Here is a 26,777-nt window from a genome sequence, read left to right as displayed (position 1 = left end):
TTGATACCAATACTTTTGTACTTTTACTGAAGTACATTTTGAATTCAGGACTTTAACTTGTAACAGAGTACTTCTACATTGCAGTATTGATACTTTTACTTAAGTAACACATTTGAGTACTTTTTCCACCACTGTGTCTCAGTCTGGTCCTAGTCTCTGTCTGCCTAAAGAAGCCACTATTTAGGTTTAGGCCACATGAGCCTTTAAAGGACAACTTTGGTTTTTTTACAACAAGGTTATTTTATTAGTTTGTAATGATAATAATTAAAAGATGAGTGTAAAAAAAAATCATGTAGCCTATTGCTTTCTATCGTTATAGTGATTTTAATGATTTTTAACTGGGTGGCGGGGGCATTCTGTCCATTTGTAAAATTTAAATAGTCATGAACGCAGCCTCCGAGTTCCGTGAAACCTTGTACGCACATCCCCACTAGGCCAAGGAAGAAATGCCACCCTACAGTTTTCAAATCAGCCTCATGGTGGCGCTGTAACAGGCAGATTCACGCTTTGGCCTATACAGTTCAAGAGTTATAGGCCAAAACGTGAATCTGTCGACGGACCCCCATCTGGAAATATTTGATGCCAGGGACCCCCCAGGGACCCCCCATACAAGAGATTTGCGTAATTAAAATGTTTCAAAAACATTCCCAAATGTCTTTGACAATAGCCGATCTACAAGCTCGCGACACGTTGTGAGCTTGCAGATCTGCTATGTTCAAATAGCCAATGTGTGTAAAGTGAAAACTTAGCTTCTTTTGGGCTTGTTTTCATAGACTTATAGCCGCTACATTGTTTCTCTTGTGAAATCTGGCAACACTGTTCTGTACGTATATCCCGCATCAGGACCTGGCATCCCTCAGGTTGGTAGCTTCTGGAAGGAAGCCTCATGGTGTGAAGATGTCTGTTCTTTAATAACATGATAAAACTACACATTAAACACTTTTAAACACTTTTAAAACACACTAAACACATTTAAACACATTTATAGAGTTTTATAATGACGACTAAACCTTACGTTATTAATTACACATATTTATGTATTATTATACAACCTTATATTATTTATTACTTATAATAAGCAGACATGGCAACACCGTTGTGTCGTGTACGTATATCCCGCATCAGGACCTGGCATCCCTCAGGTTGGTAGTTTCTGGAAGGAAACCTCATGGTGAGTGAAAGAGGAGTTTGTTCTTCAATAACACATTAAACTACACATTAAACACATTAAACACACACATAGAGACACACACATGTAGTTTAATAACGACCACTAAACCCTACAGCCCGTGACGTCACGGCGTTGCGTTTAAAGCCGTATAGTTTGACAGCTCGAGCGCTGCTAGCACGTTAGCACGTTAGCATACAGACCTTTTATAAGTTACTTCATGTGTGTGTGTGACGTCATGGTGAACCCTTTAAAACCGTGTTTATACCGTGGTTTTATTATTATTAATGTGTTCATGTTGTTATTAATGTCATTATTAACCATGTCAAACCATGGCTTTATGCTATAGCTATGCTAACGCTAGCCGGGTGGTTGAGTTAGCACGCAGTGACACAGACAGAGGAAATGATGCTAATCAGGCCTTTATGGACACTTTACATTCATTATATCATTATTAATATCATTATTTTCATTATTAATATCATTATTATCATTATTATGATGATATTAATGTCTAGTTCTAGCGCAGTGACACAGGACGTGCTAACAGTAGCAGCTAATCAGGCTTTTATGTATTGTATTGGAGAGATTATTATATTTAATATGATGACTTAACAGTTATTATAATCCTCTGGTTCATATTCATTCATGTCATTTGCAGTGGTGGAAAAAGTACTCAAATTCTTTACTTAAGTAAAAGTACCAATACTGCAATATAAAAATACTCTGTTACAAGTAAAAGCGCAGAATTAAAAAATTACTTTACTTAAAAGTACAAAAGTATTGGCATCAAAATGTAATTAAAGTACCAAAAGTAAAAGTACTAAATATTTGAAAATAGCAGATCTACAAGCTCGCGACGCGTTGTGAGCTTGTAGATCGGCTATTTTCAAATAGCCTAGGTATAAAACAGGGCTAAAGTGGTTAATGTATGTTTTATAATATCATAATTTATATCTGAAAAGTAACTAGTAACTCAAGTTTTCAAATAATTGTAGTGGAGTAAAAGTACAATATTTGCCTCTGAGATGTAGTGGTAGTGTAGTGTAGTGTAAGTAAAAGTACTAAAAATTGGAAATACTCAAGTAAAGTACAAATACCTCAAAATTGTACTTAAGTACAGTACTTAAGTAAATGTACTTAGTTACTTTACATGACTGGTCATTTGACATGAATTAAAAACAACACACACACACACACACACACACACACACACACACACACACACACACGTACGTGTGTATATATTTTTTATATAAAATCAAACCAAATGGCTTTTTTGTGTCTTTAATTATGCCAAAGCAGTTAATGTTATATAGATAATAATAATAATACATTTTATTTATAACGCACGAATCTCAGAGTGATACAGGGTTAAAAACAGCATAGACAACCTAACCGTTCCATGACGAGACCAACCAGGCTAAACTAAAGGGTTCAAATAAACAGAACAATAGTCCTCGTTGTGTATTTCTATTCATTGTATTTAAAGTGATAATTTCACTGTTTTATTTAGTGATCATTTCACTGTTTTATTTAGTGATCATTTCACTGTTTTATTTAGTGATCATTTCACTGTTTTATTGTAGTTTTTAGAGCAGCTTCATAGTCCATGAGCCAGAGCCCCAAAATTGAGCAAAAATTATCGAAAGAGTGGGCAAAACCAAACCTATATTAAATTGTTCATAGGGTCAATACGAGTAAATAAATATATGATAACCTTTCCACAGGAGCAGCTTTTTCATGGTTATCACACATTTTGTTATTTTCCCCATACGTACATGACAGGTGAAAAAATGACAAAATTTAAAAAAGTTATCATAATGAAACTTCCTGAGTTGATTACTTACATGAAGACAATGATTTATCGTATTACAAGTTTTCTGAAATTGTATATTTAAATATGCAAATTAGGCATTTAGTCCATGAGCCAGAGCCCCAAAATTGAGCAGATATTGAATATTCCCTCGTTAAAAACCTTTGAATCCAACATCTTAACAAAATGAAATAAGTATGTTGACTCTGGCTTTGTCCAATGTTGATTCTGGAAAGTTATGCAAATGTGGGCATATTTTCCTATGCCTAATTTGCATATTTAAATATACAATTTCAGAAAACTTGTAATACGATAAATCATTGTCTTCATGTAAGTAATCAACTCAGGAAGTTTCATTATGATAACTCTTTTTTAAATTGTCATTTTTTCACCTGTCATGTACGTATGGGGAAAATAACAAAATGTGTGATAACCATGAAAAAGCTGCTCCTGTGGAAAGGTTATCATATATTTATTTACTCGTATTGACCCTATGAACAATTTAATATAGGTTTGGTTTTGCCCACTCTTTCGATAATTTTTGCTCAATTTTGGGGCTCTGGCTCATGGACTATCAGAGGAAGGCTTCTGGTTGCCGCGTTGCCCTCCAAAAAAGAGCAGATCTACAAGCTCACAGCGCCTTGTGAGCTTGTAGATCTGCTCTTTTTTTGGGGGGGAAATGTCCTATTTTGCTTCCTGTCAGATGCAGCTACTTCCTCCACCTGACTGTCCTCATAATAATGTAATGTAAAGAAACATTATTATTGGCACTTTAACCCATTAAGACTGGGAACACATTTGTGTCACTTTTTTATTTCTTTGGCTATTCAAAAATAGCAGATCTACAAGCTCATAGCGCGGCGCCGAGTGCCGCGCTATGAGCTTGTAGATCTGCTATTTTTGGGGGGGAAAACTCAAATCTTTGTATCTGGTGGGGGTCCCTGGAACAAAATATTGAGCCAAATCATATCATTTTGGGGGTCCTTGACATGAACAAGTTTGAGAACCACTAATATTATAGCAACACAAGTTTCTGTTTTTCTTTTTAAACTGTTATGATTTAGAAGACTTTTATAGAATCCCCCAGAAGCAAAGATATGAGTTAAACATTTTGTTTAAAAAAATATATGCATTCAAAGCATAAAATAATGGTTATGGCTCAAATCTCAAATGACACTGATGTGTTCCTGGATTGAATGGGTTTAATAATAATAATAATAAACTTGTATACCATAGGACTCAACAATAGGGGGAAATGTTGATAATCAAAGCAACATTCTATATTGCTATATAAAGCCAAGTCCTAGAGAGAGACCGGTGGTGAGTCAGCGTACTGCGGTGGCTGCATGATCTTTGTTAGTAATTGATCTAAACCCAGGTCAGCCATTCAGTCAGTCAGTGTAATAACACCGTGTTGGTTATCTAAACCCAAGTCAGTCAGTGTAATAACACCGTGTCTTTATTAAAGTGTCATGCCCGGGCAGCCCGGCCCATATAGACTTACAGGACACTTATATACCATTGGGAAACATGTTTAAAAAGTGTGATTACTCATTCTGAGGAAACCCAGTTGATCTGGTACCTTACTCTGTGCCAACATGGGAACCTTGCAATTACAATTCTCCCCATCAACCACATGAGTATTCTCCTGGCTATTCAGTCAGGATTACAGCTAAAATATTGATTATTATTATGGTGAGACATTTTGACGCCTCTATTTTTCAGCTAACGTATAGGCATTGTAATAAACTATTGATAGTTGATTGAAATTATTGATAAATCAATGGTCTCTTGTACATTCAGCAGTGTGGCGCTGCACCTGTCTTCACTGTCAAATACAGCTGGTGGCCTTATGGACAGCTGAGAGAACACACACACACACACACACACACACACACACACACACACACACACACACACACACACCACTTGAGCCCTTCCCCTATATACTTCTCACATGATGGTGAAAATAGCAACAGCTCACAGTTAACAGCAGCTGTATTTGTGCTATTAAAAAAAAAAAAACTTTTTAAAAAAGGAAAAAAATATCAAGGCTATTTGTGTTGTTTTGTTGATGATATAATAATGAGTTTTTTTGTTGTTGTTGTGCATCGTGTTTAAAGTGTTTAAACCATTTCCAAACAGACACATGCCTGTTATTTCTATTAGAATGATTCCGGTTCCTTCAGGATTCTTTCTTAACCGTCTCATTCCTTAACGGTTCCCTTTAACCATTCCTAAAGGAGGTTCCAAATGGACCTTTAGGTCTGTACTGTAACTCTGAGAGTGTACATATGGAACCAAATGGACCCTTACAGGTCTGTAACTCTGAGAGTGTACACATGGAACCAAATGGACCCTTACAGGTCTGTGACTCTGAGAGTGTACACATGGAACCAAATGGACCCTTACAGGTCTGTGACTCTTGAGAGTGTACAAATAGAACCAAATGGACCCTTATAGGGAGTGTATAACGTGACGTAGGGAGTGTATAACGTGATGTAGGGAATGTATAACGTGATGTTTCTGCTCCACCAGGCTTCAGCATTGAAAGACCAGGGAGTGTATAACGTGACGTAGGGAGTGTATAACGTGACGTAGGGAGTGTATAACGTGATGTTTCTGCTCCACCAGGCTTCAGCATTGAAAGACCAGGGAGTGTATAACGTGACGTAGGGAGTGTATAACGTGACGTAGGGAGTGTATAACGTGATGTTTCTGCTCCACCAGGCTTCAGCATTGAAAGACAAGGGAGTGTATAACGTGACGTAGGGAGTGTATAACGTGATGTTTCTGCTCCACCAGGCTTCAGCATTGAAAGACCAGGGAGTGTATAACGTGACGTAGGGAGTGTATAACGTGACGTAGGGAGTGTATAACGTGATGTTTCTGCTCCACCAAGCTTCAGCATTGAAAGACAAGGGAGTGTATAACGTGACGTAGGGAGTGTATAACGTGACGTAGGGAGTGTATAACGTGATGTTTCTGCTCCACCAGGCTTCAGCATTGAAAGACCAGGGAGTGTATAACGTGACGTAGGGAGTGTGTGACGTAGGGAGTGTATAACGTGACGTAGGGAGTGTATAACGTGATGTTTCTGCTCCACCAGGCTTCAGCATTGAAAGACCAGGGAGTGTATAACGTGACGTAGGGAGTGTATAACGTGACGTAGGGAGTGTATAACGTGACGTAGGAGTGTATAACGTGATGTTTCTGCTCCACCAGGCTTCAGCATTGAAAGACCAGGGAGTGTATAACGTGACGTAGGGAGTGTATAACGTGACGTAGGGAGTGTATAACGTGACGTAGGGAGTGTATAACGTGATGTTTCTGCTCCACCAGGCTTCAGCATTGAAAGACCAGGGAGTGTATAACGTGACGTAGGGAGTGTATAACGTGACGTAGGGAGTGTATAACGTGACGTAGGAGTGTATAACGTGATGTTTCTGCTCCACCAGGCTTCAGCATTGAAAGACCAGGGAGTGTATAACGTGACGTAGGGAGTGTATAACGTGACGTAGGGAGTGTATAACGTGACGTAGGAGTGTATAACGTGATGTTTCTGCTCCACCAGGCTTCAGCATTGAAAGACCAGGGCAACAAGGCGCTGAGCGGGGGGAACATCGACGAGGCCATCCGCTGCTACACAGAAGCCGTGACCCTCGACCCCAACAACCATGTCCTCTACAGCAACCGCTCGGCCGCCTTCGCCAAGAAGGCCGACTACGAGAACGCCCTGAAGGACGCCTCTCAGACCATCAAGATCAAACCTGACTGGGGCAAGGTGAGAGTGAGACCTACCTTTATACCTCTACTGTAGGGGCAAGGTGAGACCTACCTTTATACCTCTATTGTAGGGGCAAGGTGAGACCTACCTTTACTTCTACTGTAGGGGCAAGGTGAGAGTGAGACCTACCTTTACTTCTACTACTGTAGGGGCAAGGTGAGACCTACCTTTACTTCTACTACTGTAGGGGCAAGGTGAGACCTACCTTTACTTCTACTACTGTAGGGGCAAGGTGAGACCTACCTTTACTTCTACTACTGTAGGGGCAAGGTGAGACCTACCTTTACTTCTACTACTGTAGGGGCAAGGTGAGACCTACCTTTACTTCTACTACTGTAGGGGCAAGGTGAGACCTACCTTTACTTCTACTACTGTAGGGGCAAGGTGAGACCTACCTTTACTTCTACTGTAGGGGCAAGGTGAGACCTACCTTTACTTCTACTGTAGGGGCAAGGTGAGAGTGAGACCTTTATACCTCTATTGTAGGGGCAAGGTGAGACCTACCTTTACTTCTACTGTAGGGGCAAGGTGAGAGTGAGACCTACCTTTACTTCTACTGTAGGGGCAAGGTAAAGAGACCTACCTTTACTGTAAGGACAAAATGAGACCTACCTTTTACTGTAAGGACAAGGTGAGACCTACCTTTTACTGTAAGGACAAGGTGAGACCTACTTTTACTGTAAGGACAAAATGAGACCTACCTTTTACTGTAAGGACAAGGTGAGACCTACCTTTACTGTGGTGGTAGGACTGGGACAATTAACAGACACTATAGGCCCTCATTTATCAATGGAGCGTAACGGTGTATTTTTTGCCTTAAATCGGTCCGTAAGCCAACGTCCAAGTGGTAGTTATCACAGGATCCTATACGGCCAATCCTAGCCTAGCGTACTTTTGGTCGGAGCTTTGATAACTCTGACGGCTGAAACCGAGCACGCCCGTAAATATTCTCCAAACGCCCCGATTTTACCACATGAAGAACCGGAATACGACCAAAAAATAGCATGGAGAAAAGTTTCCCCGGCCCGCCTCACTGCCTGTCAAGACGCACACACGCACATACACGCACTAACCTACTTGCAAACCCAGTTGTGTCATTTGTGTATTCCGTAACGGTACAATCTTTGTCAAGTAGGCTAGTAGCCTACATGAATGACAGATTATGACATCTCATCGGCATCTGTGGAATAAGTTGTATATTAAATGGTTTAACCCATACCGAGCCAGCAGAGTTACACTAAAATAAAGCAGTCGTTCCGTGAGACTCGGGCGCCGGGCGGGCTGCGGTCCCGTGCTGCCACATGATGAGAGATGAGAGCGCCTTAACTCAGGTTCCATAGGACACGCTGGTGTTTATATCCTTAACTCAGGTTCCATAGGACACGCTGGTGTTTATATCCTTAACTCAGGTTCCATAGGACACACTGGTGTTTATATCCTCAACCCAGGTTCCATAGGACACGCTGGTGTTTATATCCTCAACCCAGGTTCCATAGGACACACTGGTGTTTATATCCTCAACCCAGGTTCCATAGGACACACTGGGAGCCCTCACTGTCCATGAGAAGATTACAGCGGCGCGGCCGCGCCAGCCCCGACTCCCGAAAATGCTCTCGAATAAGCGCTCGTATGTTTTGAAAATAGCAGATCTACACATAGCTGATCTACAAGCTCACAACGCGTCGCGATGCGACACGTTGTGAGCTTGTAGATCTGCTATTTTCAAATAGCCAATGCAGCCAGATCTGCAATCTTATCTGAATGACTATTAAAGCAGTTTGTTTAAATGAGTTTATAAAATGTTATATTATTTATTAGCGTGATAGATATACATGTTGGGAGTGGATACATTGTGTCCAGACCTGGACACCTATACTTTGTGTGATTATCTTTCAAGCCGACAACACCTCTGTGTAGTTGTTGCTATATACAGTATATAAAAACATTCATTTAAATGTTTTCATTTACAAGCTCACAACGCGTCGCATCGCGACCTGTTGTGAGCTTGTAGATTTGCTATTTTCGCTATAATAAATAATATTATTCTTTAATCGTAATGGATGAAATAACGGTGGTATTGTTTGAAGTCGTATCGCCCAGCCCTAGATACTAGTTGGTGTAGTACCCATCGTCGTGCAAAAATATCAGAACTACAAGCTCGCAGTGCTTCGCTATGCGACACGTTGAAAGCTTGTAGATCTGCTTTTTTTTCCCTCTATTAAAAAAAAATGTCTCTACATTTGTCACGGCATCTTTTGTGAGATGTTTCTCTCACACACACACCTCTCTCTAACTGTGTTGAACCAGGGTTACTCCAGGAAAGCAACAGCGCAGGAGTTCCTGGGCCAGCTGGACGACGCTAAACTCACCTACAGAGAAGGACTCCGACATGAACCCCAAAACCAGCAGCTGAAGGAGGGCCTACAGAACATAGAGGCCCGACTAGCAGGTTAGAAGTTAACGTCAAGGATTCTATACTAGGCCTCTCCGAACTGTGCCGGTCTCGATCATCACAAACGGGTACTGGTGTCCGTAAACATGTGGTAATGACCAGTCAATGTGGAGCTCTGAGGTTCTGACACACTAAAGCAGAGGTGATGCAGCTTTGATGACGGAGAGGAACACTATATTTTAGGGATGTGTAAAAGTGACCAAAATGAAAATCGATTACTATAATTCTATTCTTACCGACTATTCGAATATTCGACCACACCCCTTTTATATTATTATTATTTCTTTTTTTGGGACTGGTATTTGTTTGGGTGAAATTGTTCTGGGGATCTTCATCAAATGACTGATAGGTTACAATAACAGCATGGCATTGGCCTGTAAACTGATTTTCAGAAATTAACAAAGACAGAAGCATGTACATCTTTTACATTATTGCGAACGCGGAAGGAGGCGCGGCGAAGCCGCGCCTCCGACCAAGTGGAGCTTACTATATCATCGTGCTTGCGTTGTGTGTCTGTCTGTCCCATATTTATGGTCTCCTTCCGTCTGTGTTCACGCTCTCATTCTCTCATTGGCTGAAATGCCAGCAGCTGCACTGCCTGGATACAGCGTGTGTTCACGCTCTCATTGGCTCGCGCCCCCATGTCACTCGAAACTCCGTGCTGAAATGCCAGCAGCTGCACTGCCTGTATACAGCCGACAGAGTGCGGCAGAGTGCACTACTACAGTGTGGTTGAAATATGGCAGCCACAGTCAATCTGCGTTCGCCTCCAGCGTTCGCGCGTCTTACTTGTTGTAACTAAACTATTAAAGACGTGGTGAAATAAACAATATAGCCTTTGCAACAAAACTTTAATAATCTTTTTATATTACATTTTTATCCTACAAACGACTGTTTGACTATTCGAATAGTCGGACTCATCCCGACTATATTTACACACCAGACCGTTCTTACGCTGTGAGTGGTGATGTAGGACAGTTCCATAAATCACACTTAAACTCTGTCATAAGACCATTTATGCACTCTGATCTGCACTGGTTTCCATGTTAGTTTGATACACAGAGATAATTGTATCTTTAGTTGGTTGTTTGAGGTTGTTTGGATATGTTCTGTTCTTTATTCCCTCTGCATAAATGTCTGATTTCTCAATGTCATCCCTGCAGCTTTGCCAGCATGCCTCTGTGGGGAATTTATTTGAATTTCATTCATTAGGAAAAGCTTTACACAAACATATCTGGTTACACATGTGAGGATAATACACGATGAAGTCTAAGACTTGACTCTGTTGTGGTCCTCCACATTAAAAACATGAGGAATAACCCTCCAGTACAATAGATAAAGACTTGACTGTTGTGGTCCTCCACATTAAAAACATGAGGAATAACCCTCCAGTACGATAGATAAAGACTTGACTCTGTTGTGGTCCTCCACATTAAAAACATGAGGAATAACCCTCCAGTACAATAGATAAAGACTTGACTGTTGTGGTCCTCCACATTAAAAACATGAGGAATAACCCTCCAGTACAATAGATAAAGACTTGACTCTGTTGTGGTCCTCCACATTAACCCATTGAGACCTGAAGCCGATTCTACACGTCTCCTAAATCTCAACAGTTTTCTGAAAAACCTATGTTTCTATATCAGTGGTGCTCAATCTTTTTCATGTCAAGGACCCCCAAAATGATATGTATTTGGGCCGCGGACCCCCATCAAAATATATTGTTCCCGGGACCCCCAGAAGCAAAGATTTGAGTAAAAAATGTACGCTTTAAAAATATATATATTCAAAGATTTGCGCACATTTTTCACGATTTTTCAAAAATAGCAGATCTACAAGCTCATAGCGCGGCACTCGGTGCCGCGCTATGAGCTTGTAGATCTGCTATTTTTGAATAGCCCAAAGTGTAAAATAATGCTTTTTAGCGCAAATCTAAAAATGACACAGTTCCAGGTCTGAATGTGTTAAAAACATGAGGAATACCCTCCAGTACGATAGATAAAGCCAACATGTGAGTTAATCATGTTTTGTCGTCCTCCCCCAGAGAAGAAGATGATGAACCCGTTCGCCATGCCCAACCTGTTTGAGAAGCTGGAGACGGACCCTCGAACCCGGGAGCTGATGTCAGACCCCAGTTACAGAGAACTGCTGGAGCAGCTGAGGAGCAAGCCTGCTGAGCTGGGAACGTACGTCTGGCCTTCCATAGCACACTGTCTACTGCCTTCCATAGAACACTGTCTACTGCCTTCCATAGCACACTGTCTACTGCCTTCCATAGAACACTGTCTACTGCCTTCCATAGAACACTGTCTACTGCCTTCCATAGCACACTGTCTACTGCCTTCCATAGCACACTGTCTACTGCCTTCCATAGCACACTGTCTACTGCCTTCCATAGCACACTGTCTACTGCCTTCCATAGCACACTGTCTACTGCCTTCCATAGCACACTGTCTACTGCCTTCCATAGCACACTGTCTACTGCCTTCCATAGCACACTGTCTACTGCCTTCCATAGAACACTGTCTACTGACTAGTTGTAAACTGTTAAAGGGCCAGACCACTGTGGTAGAGGTTTGGGTTGTGTGGTTACCTTGCCAGGTGGACAATAAATCTAAAATAATTGCTCCATTGACTAGAAATTGATAATTCAAAATATGCTCCTCATTGACTCACATTGTACGGTAAAACAGCTCTCAAAGTCACTCTTTTAGCACGTCAACTAAAACTAGTTTGTGTGTTAGTTTAAATAGAAATGTTAACTTCCTGTTGATTTTACTATTTTTATTATGAAGAAAAATATCCGTGGATCCAGATCTTCAAATAGTAAAATCAACAGGAGGTTGGCAGCTTGATTAAAAAAACAAACGGTACTATGTTTGGTGATGTTCTATATTGTCTGAATCAGCTTTGTTTTCTTCCTTTACGTGCTAAAAGAGTGACTTTGAGATCTGTTTTACTGTACAATGTAAGTCAATGTAAGGAGCATATTTTGAATCGTCAATTTCTAATCAATGGAGAAATTATTTTAGATTTCTTGTCCACTTGGTGTTCCATTATGGCAAGGTAACTACACAACCCCTAACCTCTACCAAAGTGCTCTGGCCCTTTTTTAAAGCTAAAAGGATAACACAGAAACAGTCCTGGGCTGTTGTTTCCGTGGTGGTTTTAACATGGTTGAGTGTTGTTGCTGCAGGAAGCTCCAGGACCCCCGGGTGATGACCACCCTGTCGGTGCTGCTGGGTCTGGACCTGGCCGGCATGGACGAGGAGGACGAGCCCACCCCGCCCCCTCCCCCTAAACCCAAAGAGACCACACCCCCTCCCCCCAAAGAGGAAGACCTGCCCGAGCACAAGAGGAAGGTAAACACCTTCTACACCTTATGCACCTTATACACCTTATACACCTTATACACCTTCACCACTCTGCCTTATACAGTTGGTCAGTCAGAATGAATACGTTTAGACTCTAGACTGGACTACTGCGACACACTGTTCATTGGGATTCCTGGCAAAAGTATTCAGAAGTTGCGATACATCCAGAACAGCGCTGCCAGGGTCCTAATGAGAGTGTGTAAGCATGATCATGGGTGCGTTCGGAAACACAGCACTGAGCACACTAGCCAATACAAACTAATAGGCCAGTGCGCTCCGGTGCGCAATTTCCCGAACGCACCCCATATAACACCGGTCCTATTCTCACTGCACTGGCTCCCCGTCTCAGCCAGGATCCACTACAAGGTCCTACTAATCACCCACAACTGCATAAATGGACATGCCCCTCCCCTACCTACAGGAATTAATTAAGCCCCCACACAATTCCACCCACACCCTCAGATCTACGAGCAGATTCCTCCTCCATGTCCCTGGTACAAAATAAATCTACGTACTATGGAGGACCGGCAGAAGGCCCCAGATGATTAGCTTAATGTGCAACATTGTTTTGTCACTCAACAGCAAATAAACCAACAGTTTATTTATGCGTGTATACAGGGTGTTATGCAACAGTATGCGTGTATACAGGGTGTTATGCAACAGTATGCGTGTATACAGGGTATCTGCACATTTATAAAGTCATCATTAATGACTTTTAAAACCAAATGGTCAAATATGATGTAAAAAAAGAGGCAAATATTGTGAACATAGCTTGTAGATCTGCTATTTTCACAATATTTATCTGCGTAACCGAGTCAAACTAAACGTAATGCCTGCAACGGAACCTTCGCTAAATCCCACCCCAACACCGCGAGTCCAATGCTGCTAAGCTAGCATGTGGTTTGGCTCTCTGCCGTCAGCTATCCATGTTAAATCACCTAGTGTTTACTAGGTCTTTGAGTGTTTACTAGGTCTAATGAGTGTTTACTAGGTCTAATGAGTGTTTACTAGGTCTAATGAGTGTTTACTAGGTCTAATGAGTGTTTACTAGGTCTAATGAATGTTTTATTGTTTACTAGGCGCTGAAGGAAAAGGACCTCGGAAACGCTGCATACAAGAAGAAGGACTTCCCCGCAGCACTGAAACATTACGAAGCAGCCATCGCTCACGACCCTACCAACATGACCTACCTTAATAACCAAGCAGGTAAAACCCTACCTTAACAACCATAGGCGGTGTACTTTGAGCAGGGTGACATGTATGTTTTGTTGTGTTTTTAGCGGTATGTTTTGTTGTGTTTTTAGCGGTGTGCTTTGAGCAGGGTGACATGTATGTTTTGTTGTGTTTTTAGCGGTGTGCTTTGAGCAGGGTGACATGTATGTTTTGTTGTGTTTTTAGCGGTGTGCTTTGAGCAGGGTGACATGTATGTTTTGTTGTGTTTTTAGCGGTGTGCTTTGAGCAGGGTGACATGTATGTTTTGTTGTGTTTTTAGCGGTGTGCTTTGAGCAGGGTGACATGTATGTTTTGTTGTGTTTTTAGCGGTGTACTTTGAGCAGGGTGACATGTATGTTTTGTTGTGTTTTTAGCGGTGTGCTTTGAGCAGGGTGACATGTATGTTTTGTTGTGTTTTTAGCGGTGTGCTTTGAGCAGGGCGACATGTATGTTTTGTTGTGTTTTTAGCGGTGTGCTTTGAGCAGGGTGACATGTATGTTTTGTTGTGTTTTTAGCGGTGTGCTTTGAGCAGGGTGACATGTATGTTTTGTTGTGTTTTTAGCGGTGTGCTTTGAGCAGGGTGACATGTATGTTTTGTTGTGTTTTTAGCGGTGTGCTTTGAGCAGGGTGACATGTATGTTTTGTTGTGTTTTTAGCGGTGTGCTTTGAGCAGGGTGACATGTATGTTTTGTTGTGTTTTTAGCGGTGTGCTTTGAGCAGGGTGACATGTATGTTTTGTTGTGTTTTTAGCGGTGTGCTTTGAGCAGGGCGACATGGACCAGTGCAGAGAGCTGTGTAAGAAGGCCATCGACGTGGGCAGAGAGAACCGTGAGGACTACAGACAGATCGCTAAGTGAGTAGAAGTCTAATGGAGTAGAAGTAAAAGTATAGAAAATTGGAAATAGTAAAGGCATCTCAAAATTGTACTTAAGTACAGTATACTTGAGTAAATGTACCTAGTAACTTTCCACCACTGTGATATTAATGTATTATGTTGTCCATGGATGAGCTGTAGGGGGTGCTATGGGGGGTCGGCGACCCCTTAGTTCTGGCGCTGGCTGGGGGGCTGGGAGCTCCACATGCACGCGCGAGCACGCACCGTCAGCTGCGGTCTGTAACACCTTAAAGTTTAAACAATAGCCTCTCAAGGTTCGCGCCGTCAGCGGCGAGCCGTTCTCAATAGCGTCTACCTGGCTGCTTTGCATAACATTAGGCTACTCGAAAAAAGCCATGGACTTGAATTGAATGTGTTACATTCCTCTCACAATGAGAGACAACAGTCTCTGCACTGCAGAGTGTGAAGGGGATCGCTTAGAAGAGGACCCAGTTCTCTGAGACAAGACAAAGACAAGTTGTCTGATTATTTTAAGTACTTATGTGTGGGTGAGTCTATGTAAAGGGCTTTTATATAAAACTAAAAGGAAAATAAAATAATTAATTAATTGAAACAAAAATAAAAACAAATTAACAATGCAACTAAATAATAAGATATAATTAATTACATTAAAAATCACATGTTGAATACAGTATTTCAACTAGCACTGAGCTGATTGGCTATGTGCACATGCGTGTCAGAAAATATAGCCCCCCTAGTTCAAAAATCCACAGCTCATCACTGATGTTGTCACGTTAACCCTCACAGAGCTCTGGCCAGACTCGGCAACTCGTACTTCAAGCAGGAGAAATACGCTGAGGCCGTTCAGTTCTTCAACAAGAGTCTATCTGAACATCGCACGTCGGACGTCCTGAAGAGATGTCAGCAGGTACGTGCACATGTTTTTATCCACAAAGCCGCAACAGTAGGACTCTCCAGGGTCATGGGGGGGGAAATGGTCAAAACAATATTTATAATACTTTTACACAGAGCCTGACCCATACACCGCTTTGGCTGATATATCTTATATCTTACTTTTCAAAGGCATAGACATCGGCATTAATGCAGCTGCTGTTTCCCCATTGGAACCATTCCCTATTTCGGGCAGGTCGTTATAGGCAAAAACGTTTCAAAAATTAATGATGCACCAGCTCACAACGAGTTGTGAGCTGGTGCATCGGTTATTTTAGAGCATATATAATTTTTTGTAAATCAATGAATTTAAGTCATACTGTGTGTGTGTGTGTGTGTGTGTTTAGGCAGAGAGGATTTTGAAGGAACAGGAGAAGCAGGCCTACATCAACCCTGACATGGCTCTGGAGGAGAGGAGCAAGGGCAACGAAGCCTTCCAGAAAGGTAGGTCTCTCTCTCTCTCTCGTGTTAATATGAGACATTAATAACTTTACTACATGTTAATATGAGACATTAATAACTTTACTACATGTTAATATGAGACATTAATAACTTTACTACATGTTAATATGAGACATTAATAACTTTACTACATGTTAATATGAGACATTAATAACTTTACTACATGTTAATATGAGACATTAATAACTTTACTACATGTTAATATGAGACATTAATAACTTTACTACATGTTAATATGAGACATTAATAACTTTACTACATGTTAATATGAGACATTAATAACTTTACTACATGTTAATATGAGACATTAATAACTTTACTACATGTTAATATGAGACATTAATAACTTTACTACATGTTAATATGAGACATTAATAACTTTACTACATGTTAATATGAGACATTAATAACTTTACTACATGTTAATATGAGACATTAATAACTTTACATTAATAACTTTACTACACAGGAGATTATCCTATGGCTATGAGACATTACTCGGAGGCCATCAAGAGGAACCCGGACGACGCTAAGCTGTTCAGCAACAGAGCTGCCTGTTACACCAAGCTGTTGGAGTTCCCACTGGCCTTGAAGGTATTATTACTAATATATGTTGTATATATGTTACAGTATGATTGGAGAACCAGTATGATTGAAGAAAGCGCGCTCGTTTTTACCACCCACCCAGCACTAGAGGGAGCCACAAGCCAGGCTTGTGCACAAACATATATGGCCACACACACACACACACACAGTCACACACACACACACACACACACACACACAAGCGCACACACACGCGCACGCGCTCATGCTTTTTTTTGTTTATTGAAAACAGGACTGTTTAGATACTTTTATTGTGTTCTGGCTTTTGTTTTACTTTCTCTTTGACACACACACACACACACACACACACACACACACACACACACACACACACACAGTGATCCATGAAAAGAACTATTCTGTCCCTATCGGTTTACAATTCAAACGGCACTGAGTCGACTAGTGGAGCGTCGGCCGGTCAGCGCGCGCCCTCGCGCCTGGAGGCGCGAGGGCGCGCTTCCTCGGCCTCAAGCTCCACTAAGGCGGCGCGCCTCCGTCATGGACAAGCGTGTGCGTGTGAACGCGTGTTCAGCGTTCCCCTCATAGATATTATGGTTCCCCTAGCGTAGTGTCCTGGTTGCTATGTGGGGGGGAACAACAAAAGACAGGTCTGCGTCGGCGCATCAAAGCCCCGCCTCTCCGCGTTCTCCTTCTCCTCGTCCTCAGGAGGAGAACGAGAGAAGGAGAGAAAGAGGACGGTTTATTACGCGAGGAGGAGGAGGAGGCTCCTCTTCCTCGCGAGCCTCGCGTAATAAACCCCCGCCTCGCAGCACCGCGTCCTCCTTCTCCTCCTCGCGAGCCTCGCTAATAAACCTTGTCTCGAAAAGCCCCGCCTCGCCCCGAAGGAGCCCCGTGCCTAAAAACGAGCGCTCTGTCTTCAATCGTACTGGTTCTCCAAACGTACTGTGACATATACACTGACCTTGAAGGTATTATTACTATTATGTTATAGATACACTGGCATTCAAGTTCAAGTTTATTATGTCCCAAATTGGGCAATTTATGTTACAGCAGATAGTAAGAAAGTAAGAAACTCCAACACACAGTAAACATACATACACAAGACACACATAGACATAGACATAATCACAAGATCCAGATAATAAAAGCTAGCCTACTCATAGCTACCTCCTCCTGCTGCTATTATTGATGGCACGAATGGAAGTGGGTACAAATGAGAATTAGTACCTATTGTTTTTAGCTGCAGGGGTCTTTAACCTTTGGCCGGAATGATTTAGGGGGTGAGAGCTGTCTGCCATAATAGAAGATGCTTTCTTAAGCACCTGCTGGTCATATTTATGACTCAGACAGCTAAATTGTACCCCCACAATCTTGCTGGCCCCCCTCACAACCCTGTTAAGGGCATTTTTCTGTTTAATGCCAAGGTTTCCATACCAACAAATGGCAGCAAATGAAATAACAGACTCTATGAAAGCTCTGTAGAATAAAATCATCAATGACTTGTCCACCTGAAATTTGGCTAGCTTCCTTAAACAGAAGAGGCGCTGTTGACCTTTCTTACACACCATTTCAGTATTGAAGTCAAATTTCAGACGATAGTCAATAATGGAGCCGAGATATTTATAAGTGGTTACCAAATCCACTGTCTGGCCATTTATGACACTACTCTGAGGAGCTGGTGGAGATCGTCTAAAATCAATACACATGTCTTTAGTCTTTGTGACATTCAGTTGTAGGAATGCATCTTCACACCAAGAAATGAAGTCATCTACAACTGGGCCATGACTGGCTTCACTATCACTCAAAAGACTAACAATCACAGAATCATCTGCAAATTTAACAATGTGTCTGTTGTCATGTTGACTCCTACAATCATTAGTATACAGGATATACAAGAGTGGGGAAAGAACACAACCTTGGGGTGAGCCGGTGGATGATGTTAGTTCTCCAGACAATTTGCCATTCACCCGTACCCTATGGGTTCTATTTGTGAGAAAATCAAGAACCCAACCAGGGTGGGGGGTCCCAGTTTAAATGATTATTTTGGGGGGTCCCAGTTTAAATATGATTTACTTTGGGCGACGATAAGGTCGAGGACCACTTTTTATTTGATTATTATATATAGAATGAGTATAAAATGCTAAATGTCCTTTTTCATCTGGATCCTAGGACTGTGAAGATTGCATCGCCCTGGAACCCTCCTTCAGTAAGTACAGCTGAAGATCAAGTGACTTTTAATTTAATTGAGGCCTTTCACTATGTGATGCAACTTTCTTAGTGATTCTTCTATTGATTACCTTAGTTTCCACTAAGACCTGAGGCCGGCTCTAAAAACCTCTAAATCTGACCTAAGTTTTCTGAATAGGTGTTCCAGGTCTAATCGAATAATCTTTAATCTTTTATACATCAAAGATTACATTTGTATTAAGGATCCCCATTAGCTGCTGCCATAGCAACCAGCTAGTCTTCCTGGGGTACACCGAAATACAAAATGATTAAATGTCAGTACTCGACACACAATACATACTAACAAATAAGATGAAATGAACAGGAAACTAAAATAAAAATAAAAGTTAATTTACTGTAAATGCAGCAGAGGTTTCCAGGCAGGTTATTCCAAAGAGACAATGATCTGTAAATAAAAGATCTCTTTAAAACATAGTTTGGACCAGGTAATACAAGCTGCCCATTACATTATCATATGCTTCTGAATAGGTGTGAGCTTTACTGAAACACTGAACACACGTATGATCTCAGTAAACATGTGTTTTTGTACCTAATTGAACGTCTCTGCCCACAGTCAAGGGTTACACACGCAAGGCAGGCGTCCATGAAGCTATGAAAGATTTTACAAAAGCTCTGGATTCCTACCAGAAAGCTCTGGATCTGGACTCTAACTCTAAGGTATGATATGATGAATATCTGTAACTTTATCATTTTCTACAGAACTGTTATGCTTTGTTTTGTTTGACTTTTGGGAGCTCTCTGCTGTAACTGTCGGCCCTGTGAGCCGCCTCGGGATTAGAGGTTAAAGGGCTTTGAAGAAAAGGCTCTATATGATGTATAAATGTAGTCCATTGACCTCTGTGTCATCAGAAAGGCATCCAGAGGTGTTTAAGCTGTATAAAATATATATATATATATATATATATATATATATATATATATATATATATGTATATGTATATGTGTGTGTGTGTGTGTGTGTGTTATCAGGAAGCCACAGAGGGCATCCAGAGGTGTTTAAGCTGTATAATATATATATAAATGTCATCAGGAAGCCACAGAGGGCATCCAGAGGTGTTTAAACTGTATAATATATATATAAATGTCATCAGGAAGCCACAGAGGGCATCCAGAGGTGTTAAAGCTGTATAATATATATATATATAAATGTCATCAGGAAGCCACAGAGGGCATCCAGAGGTGTTTAAGCTGTATAATATATATATAAATGTCATCAGGAAGCCACAGAGGGCATCCAGAGGTGTTTAAGCTGTATAATATATATATATAAATGTCATCAGGAAGCCACAGAGGGCATCCAGAGGTGTTAAAGCTGTATAATATATATATAAATGTCATCAGGAAGCCACAGAGGGCATCCAGAGGTGTTTAAGCTGTATAATATATATATAAATGTCATCAGGAAGCCACAGAGGGCATCCAGAGGTGCATGATGAGTCAGGCGTTCAGGAACGACAGCCCAGAGGACGTGAAGCGCAGAGCCATGGCTGACCCTGAGGTCCAGCAGATTATGAGTGACCCGGCCATGAGGATGATCCTGGAACAGATGCAGAAAGACCCCCAGGCCCTCAGCGAGTACGTACTATATATATATATATATATATATATATATATATATATATATATATAAAAACTTTGGACAGGTGGAAAACATGAGTTAAACTCTAAGGTTAAACTTGCAGAGTGACTCATTACTTTACCTGATCTTCTGATAGATGTACTTGAATGTTGACATGAAATAATAATCCTGTTTAGTGTCTAATTAGCGCCATCGATCATCATCGTGACACAATTGGCTACAGCTTGTAGCGACGGCGCACGTCAACACACGTTGAAACAAAGGCAAAGATAGGATTCAACAGTGATGTCACTACAGGAAGTAGCACGGACAAAGTCCTGTTTATAAACCTCAGTGACATCACTGACTAATCCTTGGTATCTTCATGTGACCGACTCAACTTTTCTCTGTTCTGTGGAAAATCCTGGCGACGCAACGTTATAGATTCACGGCGGGGAAAACTTGGACTTCCCGGCCGCGTCGTCGCGGACCGGTGGTACATGTCCGGTCCGCGGACCGGTGGTTGGGAAGCCCTGGTCTAGTGTATATAGTCGTTACTATAGAGTGTTTGTATGTCTGTCTCCAGCTCTGTAGTAAGCAGAACATGTGGATTTCATCCAGTAGGAGAGAGAACCCACAAAGATCATTTATCACCTTCACTTTTATAGTATTCCACTTCCAATTGTCTGCTGTTGTCCTGTATCCTGTATGAGTTCTCTCTCTGGATTGGATACAATTAGTGTCCTGACCTGAAAAATGTGTTTTCTGTTTGCTGGAGAACTGGAGACCCTCGTTACTGAACAAATACTCGTCTATAGAATGATGATTAGAGCTATCAGAGCTATCAAACACTTCAGAGCCAATGAAATGAAAAAATAATTGCGAACTGTTCCAGCCAAAAATACATAGTAAAAAAAAAAGTGCTCAGGAGCCGAGATACAGGCTTTTTCAGTTATAAGTTAAACTAGAAGTGAATGAGCAGCAAATCATCATATTTTTTTAATCTTTTTTTAAAAACTTGTGATAACTGGTTTTTGGCACTCAGAGAGTTAATATAGAGCTATCAAACACTAGAGCTTCTTTAAATTCCTCTTAAGACATTTTGTCTTTGTGATCAACAACAAAATATCACACCACCTTACGGGTCCATTTGGTCCCATTTGTACACTCAGTTACAACACGTTTTACTCTATGTATATGAACTGCTCAAAAAAATAAAGGGAACACTTTGATCCATTAATTATTTTGAGTTTTTTCATGAACTGTACATAATGCTAACAAACTGCTCAAAAGAATTAAGGGATCAAAGTGTTCCCTTTATTTTGTTGAGCAGTTTAGTAATGATGGTCTACTATAGAAATGCATATAACATATAAAACGTTTCCTCTCTATTAGTGCTGCACGATTCTTGCTCAAATGTGAATCACGATTTTCCTCCATAAGAATTGAGATCACGATTCTCACACGATTCTCTTGTAAATATAAAAATATAAGGAGAAGAAAAAAAAAAAACTTTTTTTTTATTGAAAAGAAAATCGTCATAATTTAAAATCGAGATCGCATAGGTGTCTGAATCGAGATCACGATCTTTTTTTGATTAATCGTGCAGCACTACTCTCTATGTATATAGTAATGATGGTCTACTATAACTCATATAAATGCATATAACATATAAAACTCTCTGCCCTCTTCAGCCACTTAAAGAATCCAGTCATTGCTCAGAAGATCCAGAAGCTGATGGATGTTGGACTGATAGCCATACGGTGATGAGGCCACACAGGGTGGGAGGCCACGCCATTCGCTCCAAATACTGCAGACCCCCCCCCCCCCCCCCCGCCTCTTTGATTTCTGCCTTCAGAACATGGTTCTGTCCCCTAGTCTGACCCATACTGTATGCTTCTGTGGTTCTTTTTCTTGTTTTGTTTTTTCAGTCTCTTTTTACATTTTAAGACTTTGAGCTTATCTTGGTCTTTGTCTGCAACGACTCCTCCGTACCGTACCCGCCATCGTCTTTCTGAAGGGAAACCAAGCAAACCAACTGATCTGTCAACCCCCCCCCCCCCCATGTTCTTCTTTACATAGAAAACACACAGAGACACTTTGCTAGAGGGTTTGGGTCGTGTCGTTCTCTTCTGCCACCGTCCAACTGAGACGTCTTCCAGGTGATTTAGAAAGTGTAATCATGTAAAATAACGTCCTCTCTGACTGACGCTGACCGCATGGTGAAACGGCTCTCATAGTCCACTCTTTAGAGCCGTTTTCACCATGCGTTGTAAATCGGTCAATTAGGAAACTATTTTATTTTTTTGGATAATACATTTCTAATTCAACGAAGAAACTATTGGAAGATTTCTCACTGATATGTGGAGTTGCATCATGACGAGGTAACCACACCACCCACACATCTACCATGAGTGTACTGTTGCTTCAAACGTGTAAGATCAAAGTATAAAGTACAAATAAAAGTTGAATTCTCCATCAAGGCTTTGGAAGCGGGTCAGTGAATGAAAACATCATTGTTACTGGAACCAACAAGCAGAATGTAATGTTGGGTTTGTGTCGTCATCATGTAAAAAGAAGAAATGATTCATATTCATGTTCTGTGAGGCTGTTAGTATGTCGCTTGAAACGCATTTCAGGACTTTTTCTGCTTCTCTCGGTCTCCCCTGTTAAAGGAGAATTTCGCCCGACGTTATCATATCCTAGGACGAGTGGTACGGTACGGAAATTCCATAACTCCTTAACGGATCCCATGAGTTAAAGTGAAGCCAGCGTGTCTTCTATGGAAGCATGTTGCGCCTCGAAAATAGCCGATCTATAGCACTCCTCCTAGGATATAACGTCATAATAAAAGTAAGAATAACGTCTCCTTTAACCACTAATACCATATGGTTGACCCGGCCGAGTCCCTCTTGTCTGTAATTGTAGGCAAAGCTTTCGCTGAAAACAGCCGATCTACAAGCTCACAACACGTTGTGAGCTTGTAGATCGGCTGTTTCCTGTGAAAGCTTTCCCCACAATACGGGTGCTGATGGTTTCAAGTGGTTAAACCCAGTGTATACTGTGTCATAGGACGGTGTCGTCATGTGCCGACAACAGCCCATCTGTAAGCTCACAACGCGTCGCTTTCCGTGACGCGTTGTGAGCTTACAGATCTGCTATTTTCGGTGGTACGACGGAGCATAAATTGGGCGTTATTTAGTCTCTACCAGGCTCCACAAGACGCTCTGAAACATGGACACACTTCTATCATTCACCATCTTTGTTTTTTTTTAAGTGGAGCGATGTGTAAACAATGTAGTTTTCCACCCTCCGTTCTTGTCATTGGACACATTGTTCTTGTCATTGGACACATTGGTTACATTTTGCTTAAGAAATAATAAATGCAACAGCTGTGTAAACCTGTTAGTCTTAACATTACTTGTCGCTTGCTTTTAGAGACTAAATCTGAATGATACTGTATGCTACAGTGTGACTTATAGAGACATGTTGACATGAGTATAAGTATGGATAATCACTCTCTAAGATATACCAGCTTAGAGGCTGAAATGAAATGTCAGAAGTAAAGCCATTGTTTTTCCTATGCTGCGCCATTTGAGTAATATTTGACTAGGAGTATTTATACTTTAATTCGAGTACTGGGGTTGAGTACTTTGTTGGAATTTTAGTAGCTGAGTTAGTTGCATTCTGGATGGATGAAGTGTTCGATCATCAAAGAGTTGGAGAAGGAACCAGAACGTTCCACAGAGAAGAGAAGGAACCAGAACGTTCCACACAGAAGAGAAGGAACCAGAACGTTCCACAGAGAAGAGAAGGAACCAGAACGTTCCACAGAGAAGAGAAGGAACCAGAACGTTCCACAGAGAAGAGAAGGAACCAGAACGTTCCACAGAGAAGAGAAGGAACCAACTGTTTGTTCTTTCAATCCTTCATGTCTGTCCGGGTATCTCAGTCGGTAGAAGCGTCTCGTCTTTGTACCACAAGGTCATGGGTTCGATCCCGGGCACCGCCACCTCGCCGTATGAGTAACACGGCTCTGGTGCGGCAACGTCGTGCGGTAAATACCAGAGATGGAAGAAGTACTCAAATGTTTTACTTAAATAAAAGTATCAATACTGCAACGTAGGAATACTCTGCTACAAATAAAAGTCCCGTGTTGTGTCAAAATGTACTTGAGTAAAAGTACAAGTATCAAAAAATACTTAAAGTACCAAAAGTAAAAGTACCCATAATCATTGCCCTCCTGCACCAGGGACCCCCATCTGAACATATGTTGTGCCAGGGACCCCCACGAGGGAAGATTCATAAAACATTTCTTCACAAACAGTCTTAAGTGTGAAGTAGTGTTAAGGTGGTTAAACTTATGTTGATGCTGTATTATAAACTACAGGAATTTAACTGGAACCCCTTGAAGGACCCCTGGGGGTCCCCAGACCACACATTGATAACCAGTGATATAGGACATCTAGGGACAGTAGGCCTACTGGAGAAAAAAAGACGTAAAGATATAAAGAGAACTCTAGTGTCAAGGGTTTACAGATGAACCTTAATAACCATCACTGGCCGCCAGGGGGCAGAGTTTATACTCGTATGGACCATATTAACACTAGATTGATTCAGTCTTTATTTATTGCTGATTGCTGTGTGGATGCAAAGAGCAGGAGGTGTAAGAAGGGAATCACAGATTCCAGAGGGTTTAGCATCGTCCTCTGGCCAGTTTAAATGTTTTTCTTGGGTCAGCTCCTTCATTGTTTCATCATCCTGATGCCACTGGCCTGTGTCCAGACGTGAGAAGGCTTTAGTTTCATATTTGCTTTGGCAAGATTAACATGTGTTTTTGCATTAAAACCCATTGAAATGAATTGAGTTGAATTTATATTATAGTATATGGTTTAGAATAGATTGATGCTAGATTCATGGTTTACCTGTGATCCTAGTTTACTGAGTCACTACACTGTCTCTCTGTATTCTATAATCCTATAGTTTACTGAGACACTACACTGTCTCTGTATTCTATGATCCTATAGTTTACTGAGACACTACACTGTCTCTGTATTCTATGATCCTACAGTTTACTGAGACACTACACTGTCTCTGTATTCTATGATCCTATAGTTTACTGAGACACTACACTGTCTCTATGTATTCTATGATCCTATAGTTTACTGAGACACTACACTGTCTCTCTGTATTCTATGATCCTATAGTTTACTGAGACACTACACTGTCTCTGTATTCTATGATCCTATAGTTTACTGAGACACTACACTGTCTCTGTATTCTATGATCCTATAGTTTACTGAGACACTACACTGTCTCTCTGTATTCTATGATCCTATAGTTTACTGAGACACTACACTGTCTCTCTGTATTCTATGATCCTACAGTTTACTGAGACACTACACTGTCTCTCTGTATTCTATGATCCTATAGTTTACTGAGACACTACACTGTCTCTGTATTCTATGATCCTATAGTTTACTGAGACACTACACTGTCTCTCTGTATTCTATGATCCTATAGTTTACTGAGACACTACACTGTCTCTGTATTCTATGATCCTATAGTTTACTGAGACACTACACTGTCTCTGTATTCTATGATCCTATAGTTTAATGAGACACTATACTGTCTCTATATTCTATGATCCTATAGTTTACTGAGACACTACACTGTCTCTGTATTCTATGATCCTATAGTTTAATGAGACACTATACTGTCTCTATATTCTATGATCCTATAGTTTACTGAGACACTACACTGTCTCTGTATTCTATGATCCTATAGTTTACTGAGACACTACTCTGTCTCTGTATTCTATGATCCTATAGTTTACTGAGACACTACACTGTCTCTATATTCTATGATCCTATAGTTTACTGAGACACTACTCTGTCTCTCTGTATTCTATGATCCTATAGTTTACTGAGACACTACACTGTCTCTCTGTATTCTATGATCCTATAGTTTACTGAGACACTACACTGTCTCTGTATTCTATGATCCTATAGTTTACTGAGACACTACACTGTCTCTGTATTCTATGATCCTATAGTTTACTGAGACACTACACTGTCTCTGTATTCTATGATCCTATAGTTTACTGAGACACTACACTGTCTCTGTATTCTATGATCCTATAGTTTACTGAGACACTACACTGTCTCTGTATTCTATGATCCTACAGTTTACTGAGACACTACACTGTCTCTGTATTCTATGATCCTATAGTTTACTGAGACACTACACTGTCTCTGTATTCTATGATCCTATAGTTTACTGAGACACTACACTGTCTCTGTATTCTATGATCCTATAGTTTAATGAGACACTACACTGTCTCTATAT

General features: G+C 41.0%; 1 protein-coding gene across 2 annotated transcripts; it reads left to right on the top strand.

The window, feature by feature from the left end:
* The first annotated feature begins 1,063 nt into the window (after positions 1–1,063).
* On the top strand, positions 1,064–23,927 carry LOC308091167 (stress-induced-phosphoprotein 1-like). Of its 2 annotated transcripts, XR_013933674.1 has the most exons (15): positions 1,064–1,171; positions 6,559–6,768; positions 9,079–9,220; positions 11,268–11,409; positions 12,420–12,585; positions 13,677–13,803; positions 14,560–14,662; positions 15,452–15,572; positions 15,943–16,039; positions 16,527–16,651; positions 18,794–18,830; positions 19,425–19,528; positions 20,274–20,446; positions 22,124–23,357; positions 23,417–23,927. XR_013933674.1 is itself a non-coding variant. In XM_080436586.1 (14 exons), exons 1-14 carry the CDS (start codon positions 1,169–1,171, stop codon positions 22,194–22,196), a joined length of 1,623 nt encoding a protein of 540 aa, XP_080292712.1. In that variant the 5' UTR covers positions 1,064–1,168; the 3' UTR covers positions 22,197–23,927. The 2 variants fall into 2 exon arrangements, 1 of the variants encoding a protein (XP_080292712.1); XM_080436586.1 differs by having other exon boundaries at positions 22,124–23,927.
* Positions 23,928–26,777: the final 2,850 nt, after the last annotated feature.

This window comes from Gymnoscopelus braueri, assembly GCF_963280865.1.
Source record: "Gymnoscopelus braueri genome assembly, chromosome: 8".
Lineage (NCBI taxonomy): Eukaryota > Metazoa > Chordata > Actinopteri > Myctophiformes > Myctophidae > Gymnoscopelus > Gymnoscopelus braueri.
The sequence above is the reverse complement of the archived record's forward strand: the minus strand, read 5'-3'. Positions and strand labels throughout refer to the sequence as shown.